At 39.8% G+C, this 19,260-nt stretch overlaps 1 protein-coding gene across 6 annotated transcripts in view; it reads left to right on the top strand.

Annotated features, from left to right (window-relative positions):
- Window positions 1-19,260, top strand: part of LRP1B (LDL receptor related protein 1B) — a 754,317-nt gene that overhangs the window by 663,662 nt on the left and 71,395 nt on the right. For all 6 annotated transcript variants that reach the window (XM_028745157.2, XM_028745183.2, XM_028745175.2 and 3 more), the window contains 9 exons: window positions 288-416; window positions 558-680; window positions 2,764-2,904; window positions 3,855-4,042; window positions 6,079-6,262; window positions 8,037-8,122; window positions 10,702-10,824; window positions 13,679-13,860; window positions 15,742-15,941. In XM_028745157.2, the coding sequence (XP_028600990.2) occupies window positions 288-416; window positions 558-680; window positions 2,764-2,904; window positions 3,855-4,042; window positions 6,079-6,262; window positions 8,037-8,122; window positions 10,702-10,824; window positions 13,679-13,860; window positions 15,742-15,941 (1,356 nt within the window). The remainder of the gene's footprint in view (window positions 1-287; window positions 417-557; window positions 681-2,763; window positions 2,905-3,854; window positions 4,043-6,078; window positions 6,263-8,036; window positions 8,123-10,701; window positions 10,825-13,678; window positions 13,861-15,741; window positions 15,942-19,260) is intronic.

The following is a 19,260-nucleotide window of genomic DNA, read 5'->3' as shown; positions in this document are numbered from 1 at the left end:
GGAAAAGGCAGTAAGGAGCTCAGCACAGTGTAGCACAGAAGTGGACACAACCCTACAATCTCAATGTTGCGCCTGCACTGTCCCTGCTGAGCAGCGCAGTCCCACCCATGCATGTCCCTGACTGCTACTGACTCAAATGTATTGTCTTTGTTGTTTGACTTCAGATTTTAGAAATCATTAAAGAAAATTGTAGTATATGTTATTTTATTTTTTAACAAGTCACTTCAGAATATAACTTTCGTACGTAACAAATAAAATTTAAATCTTACCAATCCCCCCCCCCCCAGGCTCCGTAACCTGTGCTTCAGACATGTTCAGCTGCTTAGGTTCCTATGCCTGTGTTCCTCAGCACTGGCTTTGTGATGGTGAAAGAGACTGTCCGAATGGAAGTGATGAGCTTGCCACAGCAGGATGTGGTATGAACCATTTTGCAACATACATAAATAAGATGAGTGGATGCTGTATTTATCTGTACCACTGTATTGGTGGCTGACAGTAACTTGACATTTTCCCTTTATAAGTTGGTGGTTCACTGTCTTCCATTTTCTTTTTCTTAGCTCCTAATAATACTTGTGACGAAAATACTTTCACATGCCGCAATAAAGTCTGCATTCCCAAGCAGTTTGTATGTGACCATGATAATGACTGTGGAGATGGATCGGATGAATCGCTAGAATGTGGCAAGTATAATTTTTTTACACCTGAAAGCTTCAGCAAGGAAGGAGGCACTCTTAAGATACTTTTGGGCCTATGTCATTTGGGGGTTTAATGTGAGCACCATGAAATGGGTGTGGACACAAACTGGCAACAAGTACAGCTGTTTTAAAACTGGAGCTATATGAGTTTGAAATGAAAAAATAGACAGTAATCTGGCTGCTTCATTTTGAACCAGTTGAAATTTCAAAGTTCCCAAAGAAAGAAGTTCTGAAGGAATGTGCTTACTTTTGCTTTTTCTAATATATTTTTCCCTAAAATATTTTCCCCTGAAATAAGTTTTCCTAAAATAAGGCATTAGTAGTAGTACATTGGTGCACTATAAATGGAGCATTGTGAGAAGCTTAGGCTGCAATTCTATGCACACCTGGGAGAAAGTCTGTTAAATTCAATCTGAGTTACTGAGGACACCTGTATGAGATTGCACTGTTAATCTCTGATACAGAGACAGGTCTTAATGCTGAAGTTTGTGTGCTCTGTATCTGTCTGCTGACAAGGATAAACTCCCCACAAATAGAATAAAATCATTTGAAGAAAGTAAGTTAACAGGTTTTAAATTTCTTCTTCTTCTAAGGAAGCAGTGCTCATATTCCTTTACGATTTCTGTAGAGAAAATCTAAGAAGCACCAGATATTTGATCTCTTCAATATGTCCAATTTGGCAGACTGTGGAATACAGTCAAGTTTAAATAGACCGTGGAATTATCATTTATAAATAAGTCACTATGTATTTCTCTTGAAAACATACATTTCACATTTACCAGTAAAATCAAAGAACAGGGGGGGCAAACAGATAAGAGTGGTTAAGAGTATTGGATTTGGAAATTTCAGAGCTTGGGATCAAATTGGAATTGAGCCATAATACTTATTGGGTGGCTTCAGCCAGGTTACTGCTTAACTCACAACAGAATAATTTTGAGTAAAGAACTCTAAACTGACAAATGTATTGGATAGTATCTCTTAGAGGGGTGAATGGCACTATTTAGCGGGAAGAAATCCCAATGGAAATCCTTGTTATTATATATTTTACATGGCTGTTTATTTGTATATAGTTTAAAATTTTATATATGGATATTTTATGATGGCCTATACTTGTAATAGGGACGCGGGTGGCGCTGTGGGTAAAAGCCTCAGCGCCTAGGGCTTGCCGATCGAAAGGTCAGCGGTTCGAATCCCCGCAGCGGGGTGCGCTCCCGTTGTTCAGTCCCAGCGCCTGCCAACCTAGCAGTTCGAAAGCACCCCCGGGTGCAAGTAGATAAATAGGGACCGCTTTATAGCGGGAAGGTAAACGGCGTTTCCGTGTGCGGCTCTGGCTCGCCAGAGCAGCGATGTCACGCTGGCCACGTGACCCGGAAGTGTCTCCGGACAGCGCTGGCCCCCGGCCTCTTGAGTGAGATGGGCGCACAACCCTAGAGTCTGTCAAGACTGGCCCATTCGGGCAGGGGTACCTATACTTGTAATGCCTAATAAACGTTTGTCAAAGTAAGTAAGAAAATGTATTGTTCTAAACTCAAACCCTTTATATTTGTCAGATCAGACACATTTCTAGTCTGTCTTCAAAAACTAGTTTCAGTGTAGAATTCTAGGTCATGTGAGCCCAGGCTACAGCTATGTTGCAGACATGTCCCAACCCAATCATATTTAGCAGAGATCCAGAAACTGTTAAATCTGCTACTGTAGTTGCTCATGAAGAATTGTAAGCCCTGTGTGCCCTGTTTCATGGCTGGAGACTGTTCTGCTTTGTCAGAGTAGTTACAACAGCTTCCAGCCATGGAATCGGGTGTTGTGGCTCTGTAGCTCCTTGCTAAAAGCTGTTGAAACTGTTCCTTTTGGCCATACCCGGGTCACCTGTAGTGGCACAGCAGCAGAGAAGGAGGTGGATAGTTTGGTCACCACTATGGCTGAAGTTTGCATCTGCTAAGGAAGATACCTGCAAAGTACTTTGAAATGTTCTATGGATCAGCTCCTGTTTGAAAAAGATAGATAGTACCTTTTTTGGAATATAAATATTAGAGGTCTACATTATTAATGATTGGCCACTCTTTTTTAGGCTATCGTCACTGTAATCCTGGAGAATTCAGCTGTGCTGATGGAAGATGCCTGTTAAATTCTCAGTGGCAATGTGATGGAGATTTTGATTGTCCAGACCATTCTGATGAACATCCAATTAACATAAAATGCAGAAGCGCAGGTTCAGCCTTTAAAATATCTTTACAATTAAATATATGTGTAAAATAATTTAGCATTGTTGTTAAATAATAATGTAGTTTTCAGTAAAATTTGGTATTTGTGGAGTGTTGAGAGAACATTCAGGCCACAAAGAACTAAGGGAGGATCAGGCTCTCAAATTGTCCAACCCAGGGCTAGTAATGTAATTGCACAGCAAAACTGTAAGCCTTGCCCTAACTCTGTTCAAAATCTTGAACGCCAAAACTACAATTGCATCCTGAAAACTGCAGGTGTGCAACGTTGCATATTTGCAAGGAACACAAGTCCTCGGTAGTTCCTCCACCCTCAGAAGCTCAGGGGTTGGTGAGCTGATCTGTGGTGGTTCTGATCTGTGGTGGTTCCAGGGCAAGTTCCAGAAAGGAGCACTGGATGAGAGTTTCTCAGCCCCCTGGATCTTAAGCTGTGGGGTGCTGCAGGGCTTGTTGTTGTTGTTGTTGATGATGATGATTCTCCCTATGCTTTGATCTTCCTGCAGAGGCAGGACCCACTGTTCCATATTTTGCAACATGAAGGCCTTTTCCCTCTTTATGCTAAATAGTTCATAGACAGGAGGGAACTCAAAGGGCCAGATGAAATCCAGCTGAGGGCCACACTTGGGCTATACATATAGGTGTTAGAGGAAAGGAAATATAGACAGAACTTGTATTTACTATTTGAAACAAACCAGCAGTATGTTTATGACTAATCATAGTTACACTGACTGGTGATGCAGTCCAGTGAAATTGATGGCAAACTTTCTATAAATAGAAATGTTGCTGCGGGATATGTAAACAGAATATGAAAGGGCTGGACTGAATTTTCATGAATGATCTGTTTATAAATTAAGATGCAGCCCACATGTTAATCCTGACACATCTCAACGTGTTCATTGCAATCCATTTGTGTCCTTTCCCTCTTGTTTCTTATTTTTAGAACAGTCATGCAACAGTTCCTTTTTTATGTGCAAAAATGGCAAGTGTATTCCCCAAGAAAATGTTTGTGATACTAAACAAGATTGTGGTGATGGATCGGATGAGAGAAACTGCCATATTAACGAATGCTTGAGTAAGAAAGTCAGTGGCTGTTCTCAAGATTGTCAAGATCTTCCTGTTGGGTACAAGGTTGGTAGTCCTGGTGTGTAAAATAGTACGTTATAAATAGAGTTTTAAATCTTAAATTTGACTTGCATATGTACCATAAACATTAGAATTTGACACTTCCTGGAAAAGAGAGCACACCTTGTGCTCACCAGCTTTTGCTATTCCATTGATATAATACAGATTCCATTGATATAATACAGAGGGTATAAGACTGTATGACTAATACTAGATTTTGTTTTATATGTCTTGGGGGCGGAATGTTTCATGGAAAGCCAAATAAACTGAAATATGTCTGAATATCTTGACTTTCTTTTGGTCAGATTAAAGGATTGTTCTAAATGCTTAAAATCTGAGACTGGGACACTGCACAGCAAACTGCATAGTGCAAAGCAGGGGTAGGAAAACTATGGCTCCCATCAGTCCCTCCCACCAAATATTTTGGTGGTAGTAGTGAGAAAAAGAGAAGCAGACTGAGGGAAGCAGCAAAGAAAAAAATGTATAGCAATGTCAGTCAACTTAAAAATATTTTAATTGGTCATCATTTTACTTTTAAATGTTAATCTCCCACAAATTTTTGCCCAGGTTCACAATTAAAAGAACATTAAAACAACTACAAAATCATGTGAAACTAGTCCCATCACACTGAATAACCAGCAGAAATATCAAAATAACACCAATAAATTAAATATATGACAAATTAAAAATGTGTTTAGAGCTTTTGTAAATTAGCATGAAAACTGAGCTTGATTATACTCACCTTTTTGAAGTGGGAGGGGGGATGAAATTTCACAATACTAGCCCATTGGCTTCCCCAGTACTTTTGTATGAATGCTTCTAGCATCCTATGTCTAATGACTGGGAAATGAAGAGAAAAATATGAGAGAAAAGTAGAAGATAAAAGATTGGGAGGAAAGAATTAGAGGTGGTGTGAGGAATATTTTCCCCTAAGGTTCTTTAAAGCATCTAAGGGAAGGTCTATCTGTATGTGTATGTATGTGATGGGGGGAGCAGAAGCTGCTGAAAAATATTTCTACCTGCTAGTCGAATATGACTGGTATGAAAAGTTAGGTTCCTCTTCTCTGCCCTGCTTTGGCCCTGGAAAGAGCAGGATGGTAAATACCGTATTTTTCGCCCTATAGGATGCACTTTTCCCCCTCCAAAAATGAAGGGGAAATGTGTGTGCGTCCTATGGGGCGAATGCAGGCTTTCGCTGAAGCCTGGAGAGCAAGAGGGGTCGGTGCGCACCGACCCCTCTCGCTCTCCAGGCTTCAGGAGAGCCCCACCGCCAGCCCCACAAGCTCGGGGGACAGCGGGGAGGTGCAGCGCGCCTTTCCCGCTGTCCCCCGACTTGGTTAGAAGGCTGGCGGGGGGGAGAAGCCTGCTCCTCCGCTTCGCCAGCCCCGCAAACTGGGGGAACAGTGGGAGGTGCAGCGCGCCTTTCCCGCTGTCCCCCGACTTGGTTAGAAGGCTGGTGGAGGGCTTCCCCCTCCTCCAGCCCCGCAAGCTCCCAGAGCGATGCCAAAGCTGCACGCAGCTTCGGCATGGCTCTGGGTCCCGTTCTGGGGGCTGGCGTCGGGGAAAGCCCGAGCTTCCCCAGCCCCGCGCCGGGGGGGGGAAAATAATTTTTTCCCCTTTATTTCCCCCCCAAAAAATCTAGGTGCGTCCTATGAGCCAGTGCGTCCTATAGGGTGAAAAATACGGTATTAGTGTAGCATTTAGCGATGGAGACAAGGAGATCACAGTCATCTGTATGCTTTGGATAGATCTTCACAGTCCACCTCTAACTTGTATCCTAAAACCTTGCTACCTCTTCTCCTTCATAAAGTGGGCTTCGGAATTTCTTACAGAAACATGCAGCAGAAATATAAAACTCCTGCTATGGAAAACCACCTGGAGAGGATGACTTGATCTGAATTGTCATTTAAAAGTTATTTTAGATGTTATATTACTAGGTTTTAAACAACATTTTGATCACATTGATACGGTGCCTGTGCAAGGAAGAAAGCAGCTACCCTTAGGATGTCTGATGTATAATTTGCTTTTATTTTTCCTTGTAGTGTAAATGCTGGCCTGGCTTCCACATGAAGGATGATGGCAAAACATGTGTGGATATTGATGAATGTTTGTCTGGCTTTCCGTGCAGCCAGCAGTGCGTCAATACGTATGGCACCTACAAATGTTTGTGTGCAGATGGTTATGAAGTGCAACCTAATAACCCAAATGGCTGCAAGTCACTTTCAGGTATCATTTGCTTCCTTGGCTTCCGGAATATTACTGACTCAGTGCAGTTAAGCTTAGTCATAACTAAGTCCCATGGAAAGCAATGCAACTTAAGTTAGTTTTGACATTTTCCTTTAGTCATGCAGGTTTAAGACCTAAACATACTTTGTTCAAACAAAATTAACTGTGTAATGCACAATGCATTAAACTTTCCAGTACTAACCAAACTGTCTTAAGGCATACTTCTTCTTAGGTAAAAATAGATGTTTGTCCAGATGTGAGCATCTTGTCCCATCATTTGTTTCACATTATGGGATTGGAACTAGAGAAAAGCATGTGAAAGGGTGCTGGAGGAAGCTGACTTTCCTTCCCTCTTTGCCCCGGCAGCTCCTCCATAAATCCTCTCCTGAGAGTCAGCTAAATGGGGCCTACTGAATGGGACAGGCTGTGGTGTGGGGGGCTGAGGAGGAAGGAGGGTCCCTGGAAATTGAACGGATGCACCTTTCACAAGCAGGAGAGGGCTAGTGGGAATAGAATTAATGCAAATGGTCTTTAATGTTCAGTAGGCCCAGTTGCAAGAGACATGTATCGTTGGGAAATTAGAGGGAAACATTCCACAAAATGGAAGAAACAGGCCAGGAGTGATCATGGCAACACCACCATTCTACATGCCATTTGAGTAGCCCAGAACTGATTTGCAAAACTGACTCTCTGAAAATCTGTCACTCTGAAAATCAGGGCTTAGAGTGGTTTGAATTTGCTCAGCATTCCTTTTATTGTAAATTTCTTAAATGTTATTCTAAGGTTGTGCTGAGAATAACTTACTAGGAAGTTCCAATAAAATTAAAGGGGCTTCTTTGTGATTACACATGTATAGTATTGCACTATAAATGTATTTTTTAATGTACAGTAGCTCCAAGTATGCTTCACGTGCACTTCATTTACAGAAATTTTGAATTATTAAAATGTAAGTTAAATGTATGGGACGCGGGTGGCGCTGTGGGTAAAAGCCTCAGTGCCTAGGGCTTGCCGATCGAAAGGTCGGTGGTTCGAATCCCTGCAGCGGGGTGCGCTCCCGTTGCTTGGTCCCAGTGCCGCCAACCTAGCAGTTCGAAAGCACCCCCGGGTGCAAGTAGATAAATAGGGACCGCTTACTAGCGGGAAGGTAAACGGCGTTTCCGTGTGCTGCGCTAGCTCGCCAGATGCAGCTTTGTCACGCTGGCCACGTGACCCGGAAGTGTCTCCGGACAGCGCTGGCCCCCGGCCTCTTGAGTGAGATGGGCGCACAACCCTAGAGTCTGTCAAGACTGGCCCGTACGGGCAGGGGTACCTTTACCTTTACCTTTAAGTTAAATGTATTTTCAGAACTATTCAACTCACTACTCACTGAAAATTCTGGCATGCATTAATTTGGACCTTTCTGACTTTTGGATTTTCCCCTTTCTTAATGTCAACTGTTACTTATCACCTATTTGTCCCTTAAAAGCCAGGCTGAGTAGCTGTGCTTAAATTCATTTTGGAATTGAAATTATTGAGAGTGCTAATACATTTTCTGTATTACAAAGGCTAAATTAAAGTACTCTGAAAGAAATGCTAATTGAATCTCTTGTTCAGATTATGACGCATCATTGATCTTACTTGAAATATTATGCTTTTAATGTTTCTTTCATCCACAACACTGTTCACAGCATGTAGCATTTTATTTTTCACTACCGGTACTTGTATTTCTTTTCTTGAAGCTCCATAAATTAACTTAAATGCTAACATAGTATTTTTCTCCTTTCGCTATATTTAGATGAAGAACCTTTTTTAATTCTGGCTGACCATCATGAAATCAGAAAAATCAGTACTGACGGATCCAACTACACTTCATTGAAACAGGTACAATTCCAATTATCATCTAATTAATACTTAATAATCTTAATACTCATTGCTGTTTAGAATGCTTGATGAACATAAAACCACAGTCTTAACTGCACTACATAGCACAAGATAAGCTATGGACAAGGTTGGCTGTGAGCATTAAAAGTCTGTAATTCAGTTGTTGTATTTCTAGTAACTGTAAAGGGCTATAATAAATGAGGTTTCTCTTTATTACACTTTCCTTTGTCACCTTACTTAATTATGTGAATGGACCACTCGACCTGATACAAATATGTATAATATGTTAAATCTAATTACTATTCAGGTCCCAATATCCTGAGTAGCCATACCTGCTGAAATGTTTTTTTCCTACAAATAAAGTTCCACTACCAGTGTCTATTTTCATGAGCACCAGTCATCATGATATCATGTGTTATCCTACTCTAATAAGACCCATATTTCTACTGTGAATTGCAACCCATTTTGTAAATGTGTACTCATGGTAAGTATTTCTGCTAGAAATACTGGATCATGTATTCCAAATGCACAGTTTTTAATGGGCATTTTTTTTCTGGAGGGCATAAATATTAAAATATCAGTTGATTGGAATTAGAATATGTTAAAATTTTGTGTTTGTGTTTGTGTTTGTTTGTTTTTTAAATTGACCAATGTTTAAGTTGTTTCAATGCCTCCTACTGACTCTCTTTATATTCGGAATCTGTATCTTTCTTTAAGAATTAATAAAGCACCTAAGCCAGCTTGGCATACTCAAAGGATGAATTCTTTCCAAATCCTGTCAATTTTGTCAAGAACATTTGATTCATGAACTGTGAGATACTATGAACAGCATCTATTCTCCCTTCCTGGAGAACCCCCCCCCCCTTCCCCCCAGAGCTTGTTCTCAGAAACTACATCTGAGAGTTCCCAATTGGAGTGTTATGTGATCTAACTTCACACTTCTAATGGAATCCTGAATAATTTCTCCTGCACCTGCTTTTGCACCTCAATAGGCAAACAAAGAGGCAGGCACATAAGATGGGGTTTAACTGGGACACTTTTATTTGGATCTTAAATTGAAATCAGCAGAGGGGGATGACCATGGGGCAAGAACTAACTTTACTGTATAACTGTAGCCATTGGGTGACCCGCCCTTGCCAAAGGAATTAAGGCACGGCTTCCTAGCCTGCCCCAATTCCCAGGCAACACCCTGAAGGTGAGGAAGCCTTATCCCTGGGACTGCAGAACCCCAGGTGGAGGCTCCTATCTCACCCTCTGAACCACAGAGCCCCGCTGGCCAACCCATCATCTAAAGGTGCCTAAAGGGCGTCAACATGCCCAAACCAAACTACCGTATATACTCGAGTATAAGCCGACTTTTTCAGTACATTTTTTAGGCTGAAAAAGTCCCCCTCAGCTTGTACTCCTCGAGTGATGGTCCTTTCGGGCTGCTCCTTCCTACGCCGCCTTTGCCACTGTTGGCAGCAGTGGAGGAGGAACGAGCAGCCCGAAAGCAGCCCTTTCAGGCTGCTTGTTCTTCCTCTGCCGCTGCAGCCACCACCAGGTTTGTGGTGTGGTGAACCGGCTTATACTCGAGTCAATAGGTTTTCACAGTTTTTTGTGCTAAAATTAGGTGCCTCGGCTTATATTCGGGTCAGCTTATACTTGAGTATATATGGTATTTATTTTCCCACACCTAAATTGCCACTGAAAGGGGACAAATCTCTAGGGGCTATAACATAAGGGCTCCCAATGCCAAGACAGCACTCAAAACAGGTCAGGTGACAGTGGCTGCGTATAGGTTGCTTAGGATCCTCCTGCAGAGGATGTTGCCTTTCAGTCTAAAATTCCATTTAAATGCCATCCACTTAAACTAGCACTACATCTAACTGAATCATTTGAATATCCCTGCCATTAAGTTATAGGACCTAGAAGGAATATTGCAAGAGCTCTGAAGCAATCTTGTCCAAGTATACTGTATCCTTGCAGACATAAATAGATTGGAACCATGCTAAATAAGTTGCAGTACATGGGGGGGGGGTGTGGATTCCCTTCTTCCATTCATTATTATTTCACAAAATCCATTATCCTTTGTGTTTGATTCCTGTTATATTCTTTTTAAAGATCCAGAATGTGGTTCATAGATTTTGTTAGCTGCAAAAAATTCAGAACTTTGGGAGATCAAAGGTCTTGGAAAATGGCCTTGCAGCCAAATTGGACACTACCCCCCCCCACACACACAGAGAAATTGTGGAATTCCAGGTGTTTAGTAGATGTGCTTCTATGTACTTTTTTTTTAAGTACAAACCTTACTGCTTTCTGACTTGGGGAAAAATTGAATTTGTAAGACATACATTAACTCAAAGGTTATTTATATTTATCAGTTTAAATAACATGTGAGTGCCACAATCAAGCAGTCTCATTTCAGTATCATGTTCTATTAAAAGATATAAATCAAACTTGAAAATATACAAGACATATATTATACCAGTTATATACACGTTTGATTAATCTTTGATTATTTATCTTGTCAGAGTTGTCATCTTTGTTGTATTAAATGGCTTATGGAAAAACCTGGTTAATTATTTTTTCCTTTTCAGGGTCTGAACAATGTGATTGCAGTAGACTTTGATTACAAAGAGGAGTTTGTCTATTGGATTGATTCCAGCAGGCCAAATGGCAGTAGAATAAACAGAATGAATCTGAATGGAAATGATGTCAAGGTGATTGGAAAGTAATCATGGAATTATAAACATTATTTGGGTTCCTACTTAATATTATTATATGCCAAATAGGGTTATGCATTTGCACAACTTAAGCTAGTAAGAATTATTATAAGTACAAAATAGCACATCTGTTCTTTATTTTTATTTTTTTACTAGAGATCAACTGGGCTCAAATCGTGCAGATAGTTTATTCAGCTAATACATGTCCAGTTAAATGTGTGGTTAGGTAATTCTAATAGCAAATAAAAATGAATATACTGTTACAAAACTGTATGCTGTATGTCACAATGTGATTGAATGAAGTCAAAGCAGCTTGTTTCATTTGATTGGTTAGAAAAGTCATTTAAGGATGCTGATTGAATTTCTCCTGTATGTTTGCAACTTATTTTTCTTAACAAGTTATTGGTGCAAAGAGTTTTTAAGCCCCGTGCCTTGCTTGCAGGGCTCTGGGACAGTTGTACAAGGTCTCAGGACGCTCCTGAAATCAGTGCTTTTTTCCAGGGGGTACTCAAGGGTACAGGGACGTGGGTGGCGCTGTGGGTTAAACCATAGAGCCTAGGACTTGCTGATCAGAAGGTCGGCGGTTCGAATCCCCGCGATGGGGTAAGCTCCTGCCAACCTAGCGGTTTGAAAGCATGTCAAAGTGCAAGTAGATAAATAGGTATCCACTACGGCGGGAAGGTAAACGGCGTTTCTGTGTGCTGCTCCGGTTCGCCAGAAGCGGCTTAGTTATGCTGGCCACATGACCCAGAAAAACTGCCTACGGACAAACGCTGGCTCCCTTGGCAAATAAAGCGAGATGAGCACCGTAACCCCAGAGTCGGCCACGACTGGACCTAATGGTCAGGAGTCCCTTTACCTTTACCTTTTTACTCAAGGGTACACAGTACCAGCACCTCTTTTGTCGTTGTTAAACTGTAACAACTTCATGGCGCTTACTGTAACAACTTCATGGTGAGTGCCAGCACCTATTTTTCTAGCGGGGAAAAAGCACTGCCTGCGATACCTTGTAAGATCTCAGATGGCCTCTGTGCGGGATGACGAATGTGCGGCCTTACTATTAGGTGCAGAAGTTGTACATGAAATGGCAGTGGTACAGCCCATCCCATGCAAGCTGTGACTGGATAGTTGCCCTTGATAGCTTCAGAATCCTGGGCCCTCACTGCAGCAACTACTCAGTCAGAAACTTCACTGGGTCATTCCATAGCAAGTGAGCCAACCTTTTTACCTCATGTCATCTAATTTCCTTAATATTTTGCACACTTGTTGAATGATCAAAATTAAGTTCAAATCTAAAGGTTGTTTTTTTTTAAATCTCATCCTGTTTTTGAGTTATGAGGGTTTGAAATTTCAAAAAAAAAAAAAGAAAGAAAGAAAGAAAAAAGAAAAAGGGAAAAGGAAAATTTTGGCCTTGCCAGACTACACAAAAGCCTTAAAAACTCAGCCCGGATATTTCAAAACTGGAAATACTGATCTCTTCGGAACTTCATGGGCTTTAATATGATATGTCACATGATGGGCTTACTTTAGATTTCAAAGTTAAATTACAAAATTTTAAAAGTGAATAAAAATGAATATGATTTTTTAAAAATCCAAAAATTGTAGTTTTTAATATTTCTAAGAGCTACCTGCAAAATTTAATATTGGGATCTCAATGAGATCACATTTAAATATATATATATATTGTACATACATATCTGCCTTATTTGGGTTCTGTTTAGGATCTTGGAGTAAAATATAACAGAATAAAGAAGGCTTAAAACTATAATATCAGTCATTTCATATCAGGCATTTCTTTAGAAAGTTATTCAGTTAAAAGGCATTTGAAAAGCTAGTCAGGGTTTTCTTTTAAAAATGTGTTCCAAACCAGAGTGATAGAATTAACAATAATAAGTTAGAATTCTTTGGATTTAAACTTAGTTTTGCTCATTCAACAAGTGTACAAAATATTGAGAAAATGGGAAGACATGAAGTATTGGATCACTTGATATGAAAGGACCCCACTTTGTTCTTGAAGTCTAACAGTAATGGAGGTTGTTCCTGTCTTCTGTCAATTATCCTGGAGCACCCACTGACAGTTACACCTAAAGAGCCATTTCACATGCTCCAGGTGTTTCTAAGCAATCAGCCCACTTTCCATACTATATTTGATTCTGGGGGGCTTTCACAGAAGTAGATTACAACATGGCATGTCTTCCTGCTTGCCAAAATCAAAAAAGTGAAAAGCAGCAGTTCTACTGGACATGTCTAGTTAATTTTAGAGTTGCCATATTTCAAACAGTGAAAATCCAGACAGAAAAGTTGTTGAGTCTTTTTTTTAGCTTTACCCAAAGTTGTGGAGCTTTTCTGTCAAATTCTGGCTATTTTTAAAGAAAATTGCCAAAAACAACACAGCCGACATGGGTTGCCATATGTCCAGATTTTCCCAGCCATTGTAGCGATTTCTGCCCAGACACTGCTTCAAACTACAGTATTCCAGATATGTCCAGGAAATTCTGGACATATGGCAACCTTATTAATTTACTGTTTTAAAATAGCTTTCTCAAACCAACCTGGGTTTTACTTTAGCCTCTTCGTTGTTGTTTTCAATATTCTTTAAGAAATGCATAATTTCCCTCAAATACCTTGGGAAATTTGGTCTGTAATCTTATATACTCTCGTTGAGCACAACAAAACTTACTTCTCAGTAGATATACAATTAATTGTGCTGCCAATTACGAAATCACATTTGTCAAGTGTAATATCATTTGTTTCTCTCTTGCATCTTTTAAATATTTTTCAAGAATAAGAAATGGATTCTGTTCATGTTTTTCTGTGTATTCCACTACTTATACAATTTTAATTTCTCTAGGTAGTTCATAACACAGCTGTTCCTAATGCACTTGCAGTTGACTGGGTTGGAAAGAATCTCTATTGGTCTGACACAGAAAAAAGGATTATTGAAGTATCAAAAGTCAATGGCCTGTATCCCACCGTTCTTGTGAGCAAAAGGGTGAAGTTCCCGAGAGATCTCTGTTTAGATCCTCAAGCTGGGTATGGAACTATATTACAAACTAATTATGTTAATTGATCACATCTGATTAGGAGAATGTGGGTTCTGAGGTTAGTTTATGAATGTGTTTAATGGTTACAAAAGACAACTCAAGTATTTATCATAACATATTTAAAAATTCCAGAATGGAAAATTGAAATATCCTTTTCTCCTCTGAAGGCAGAAGGAGGGTTAATTATGTGACCTGACAGAGATATATTTGCAATAAGTTAAAACTTTACAGCATAATATCATTAAGAGATGAAACATCCTTAAATAAGATAATAAAGCAGTAAAGCTTCCCCTATATTTAAACAGTTATGCTTCAGAATAAGGAATTTTTTTTACAATTAACAAGCAGATGGGTCCCTCAATTAAAATTAATACAAACATCCAGTAGATCTTAAGAATTTGGTAAAGCTTTTTTGTTCCTTGACAAGATGTTTTGCTCCAAATTATACCCAGTGACATATTTTCTTTGGGCATTATTTCTCTGGATGTTACAAGCCAGGACTGTAGCTATTTATTAGAGATATCAGCCAAGCCAGCTTTGGTCTAGCCTGGAAATTAGCTTTGGGAGCTCTCATCTCAAAGAACAGGTGAGCAATAGTGTTCACATCAAAGAACAGGCAAGCAGTAGGATTTCCTGATTGACTCTGCCAAGCACCCAGCCATCCCTTTGACATCTGGTAGGGGAGAGAATAAGGGCCTTCAGCGGTGGGTTGCTGTTTCTCACATAACAGCTTTTGGAGCTGCAGCATCTTGAAATCAATAGTGATGTCTTTATTCATTATACATCTTTAGGCACCAGGTGAAAATGTTCCTCTTCAACCAGGCCTTTGTCTGATTAACATTCTATGACTCTATGTCCTTTTAAATGGAGGGGGGTGAGAGAGGGGTGTTATTTCTATGTTTTGTTCTTGTTTTTATTTTGTATTTGTGTTTTATGCTGTGAACTGCCCATTGATTTCAATATGCAGATTTAAAGCCCCTGTGGCCATGGAAATGGTTGTGTAACATTGCATATAGATAACACAAAGTGTTCTTTTGTTTTCAGCTGCCCCAAACAATATTTTAATTGGCCTGAATAAATTTTGATTAAGGGCACTTTAGAAATCTTATTTTTGTTTCTGCAGTAGTGCCTATCCTCCTCTCCTCCTCAGAAATGAGCAGAAGCCTTTTCTAATTTGGGGGGCAGGCGGTGGTGGAAATAGCTTGCCTTATCTTATGTGACCCGTGATCCACATGTGGGTCACTCGTTTTTCTTTTCTGATGCAAAATATCAATATTTGTGAACTTGTCATTTGATTGATGAAGTCAGGATCTTCCTGCAGAATCATTTGCTCAAGCAACAATAGCAGCCCTGCAATGTGTGATTGTTTTCTGAGACAGTACAGCCAAACAAGGTCTTATAGGGACATCATTCATATGCTCATTACATCCATATAAATTGGGGTGAGGATATTTTATTAACAATAAAATTAAGATGTGGGTGAAGGGCACTGAACCCTTCTGTCTCCTGAACCATATTCCACTTTAATCCTTTGCTCCAACTGAGGGGAAGAGGACATAGGACAGTGCATTCCTTTTATTGGTAACATTAAGATTGCTACCACCTGGTTTCAACTGGAGTCAACAAGTGAAAAGAAATGGACCTGCCACCATAGAGTCTAGTTTGTCCCATATTTCAGAGATTTTCACTCTTTTGACAAGTAATATAATCAGTGAGCTCTATATTTACTAACCAGCAATAGTACTTCCTAGTTAGAATGTTTAGGATTGCAGTAATAGAATAATTCTTGATCCCCTGATTATACACATTTTTTTTCCTGACGAATACATTTGTATCAATAAACAAAAGAGTTATCAATTTTATTTCCTAGATATTTGTACTGGATTGATTGCTGTGAGTATCCTCACATTGGCCGAGTTGGCATGGATGGCTCTAATCAGACAATTGTGATAGAAACACAGATATCTAGACCAATGGCTCTTACCATAGATTATGTCAACAGAAGACTCTACTGGGCTGATGAAAGCCATATTGAATTTTCTAACATGGATGGCTCTCGTAGAAATAAAGGTTAGTTGCTCTCTGAAACAAAGTTCAGACATTTTGTTATTTAGCTAGGTTTTTTATGCTCATTATAGAAGTGAACGTATTTCTATCGACTACATTTTCACCAATAATGTATGCTAAGAAATCAGAACACTGCATATCCAAGAGGATGGAAAGCATGAGACTGTAGCTGTTTTTTAAAAATTTTTTTAAAGCACTACTCAATTATCCTATCCAAAGCTAAAAATACTTAATGCAGACATAAAAGGGGAGAAAATCACCAGTACAAGCATAAAACATTTATTTCCATTCATTAATAAAAGTACAGCCATTAGTTCTTTTAAAATGACAGTACATATGTGATTCAAGAATATGTAACTCAGGAATATACAAAGACCAATGAGGAAGAATATATAAAGACCAATTAATGACGTACATTTACTATTCCCCCCCCCCCTATTCTTATCTATCTTTCTCTAGTATAAAAATCCAGTGAAACAGAGTTTAAAAAATCCAGTCGTTTTTTATATTTCGTTTACTGGGTTCCATTAGTGCAAGTGCCCTCCAGATGTTATTGGACTATAATTCCCATCAAGCCTGATTAGCATTGCCCCTGATGAGTTCAACAACATCTGGAGGGCAGCATGCTGGCTACTTCTGACTAGTGTAGTTCTGGAGATCTTCACTGTAGCGATTTGAGAATTACTGCTGTGACACTGTGACTCCTGTACAAAACTTCTTGATATATATATGCACAGCAAATGTACATGCACACATGTAAGTACCAAATATTTTTATTTGTTACTAGGCAAGCTTGGGGGATTATTGCTACTAAATTAAGAACCCAGGCAGCAAATGGTTGACAGATTGAGCTGCTAATTTAAATGAAGACTTTGCTGATTTGAATCTCGCCTTATTAGTTGTTATCTGGGAATTGACTGTCTCATAGCATCAGGTCACATCTAGAATAAAGGAGTAATAATATTGTCTATCAGGATTATAATGGGAATCACTTTTCACATATTTACCAATTTATTTCTTGTGAGCACGGTTTGATTTTTGTGTGTATATTGTCAAAATTGGGAAAGTTCAAATGGGGAGTTAGCGCTCAACTTCAAAGGCCCTATTTCTAACCTCATAGTATTTGGAAAATGAGAGAGTTGTCTCCCAACTTGGTTTCTATTCATGAGGCCAGCACTATACTACTTCTGCAGCTGACATGAAATAGTCAAAGCTCTATGGAAGACAGTGGAGGTTCATACATATGAGCAATGATGGACTTTTCTGAATTCACCTACCTTTAACATTTTTTATTCAAATCTCATAAGTACTGTATTCAAAATCATATTAAAAACATCAATATTAGTTTATAAATAGAATAAATATTAATCAATATTGAACTGTCTGCATATTTTTTAAAAAATAAGAAGAAAGTACACAGGTTGTCATAAAGAGTATATAATTTAATGAGTGAGATTCAGAGCATAATTTTTTATACATAAAATGGTAAGTTGCATATGAACCCTTGATTAAACCTTTGACAAAATACTCAAAATTATGCTTTCCATGGTGAACAGTTTAATTTACAAACTCATTTAATGGACTTCCATATACAGTGGTACCTTGGTTTAAGAACAGCCCTGTTTACAAACTATCCAGTATACGAACTCCACAAAACCGGAAGTAGTGTCCTGGTTTGCAAACTTCATCTCGGCCTAAGAACGGAATCCGAACAGTGGAAGGGCACCGGCAGCAGGAGGCCTCATTAGGGAAAGCGCGCCTCGTTTTAAGAATGGCTTTGGTTAAAGAAAGGACTCCTGGAACGGATTAAGTTCGTAAACCGAGGTACCACCGTAGTCCACTATTCCGTCGCAGACAGTGATTATAGAGAACCATGCTTTCTTTGCTTTTTATATAAAGGTACTTACAGAAAGGGATGTAAAATACATGTTGAGTCAATTAGAAATGCCAGATTTGCCATTGGGACTATTTAATCTTTCTTTGCAGGCTACTGGTATATCAGAATAACAATGCAGGTGGGCAGAACTCAGCAAACAGTAGAGAGTGTACTTCAATGAAAACCAATAACATTTGCAATTCTTCCTTTGATGACAAATCTTTTGTTGATGTGTCACATTTTCTTTCTTCAGGAATAGTTGCAGAATTGCGGATTCTGACGTCACCATATGCCCCTATATAGTGATCAATGTACCTATCACACATCCTTCACCCCACCCACTTGACTTTCATGTTCTGCCACCTGCTGTCAAAGAATGTGCACCTTAATAGCTGACTTTTCATTTAGTACATATAAAAAAGTACTGCAAAGTCATATTTTGTATAAGTGTTATAAGATTAAAAGATCTTGGTTCCTCTTAAACCACTTCATCCTACATGATGATGCCCTGTAACAAGCAATAAATCTGAGCTAAAGCTCTCAGAGTTCCTCCTCTATATATGCGTATTCCTAATATATGTGGAGGAAAACACACTCAGTGTTTTCAACAAGTGACCTCAGTCATAATTTAATATTTTGACACAATCGTCACCCTTTATCTTGTTAGCACCAATCCTAGAGCAGTACAAGAACCTGGGGGGGGGGGAATAAAATTGTTCCTGACCAGTTGCTATTTAGGGGTTCGGGCTAGTCCTATTTGCTCAGGAATATTTACTGATAGGAGGGATGTGGGTGGCGCTGTGGTATAAACCACTGAGTCTAGGGCTTGCTGATCAGAAGGTCAGTGGTTCAAATCCCCATGATGGGGTGAGCTCCCGTTGCTTGGTCCCTGCTCCTGCCAACCTAGCAGTTCGAAAGCACACCAGTGCAAGTAGATAAATAGGTACCGCTTTGGCAGGAAGGTAAACAGCGTTTCCGTAAGCTGCTTTGGTTCGCCAGAAGCGGCTTAGTCATGCTGGCCACATAACCCAGAAGCTGTCTGCGGACAAATGCCGGCTCCCTTGGCCAGTAAAGTGAGATGAGCGCTGCAACCCCAGAGTCTTCCGCGACTGGTCTTAACAGTCTGGGGTCCCTTTACCTTTATTTATTGATAGGCACTTTATCAGTAAGTAAAATATTACATAAGGGGAAGGGTCTATTGATCACTGGTCCAATAAGCCAAATGGGGTACTGCTCCACCAATCTCAGTCTCTCCTCAGCAAGGTCCCACCTGCCTGCTTCCTTCCTTACATCCAGTCCACTGTCTGTTAGCTTCCCCTCCTTAGAATCTGTAGAACTCGGCAGGCAGAAGAATGGGGACAAAACCAGAATTAGTTGGTTTTGCCTATTACTGGCTCTGAATCCACCTTTTTTTCACCTCCTTGCCTTCTGCCCTACCAGCCCCAA

The sequence above is a fragment of the Podarcis muralis genome, chromosome 1 (assembly GCF_964188315.1).
Source record: "Podarcis muralis chromosome 1, rPodMur119.hap1.1, whole genome shotgun sequence".
NCBI classification, from domain to species: Eukaryota; Metazoa; Chordata; class Lepidosauria; order Squamata; family Lacertidae; genus Podarcis; species Podarcis muralis.
Note: the sequence above shows the minus strand (reverse complement) of the source record. Positions and strands in the feature narration are given on the sequence as shown.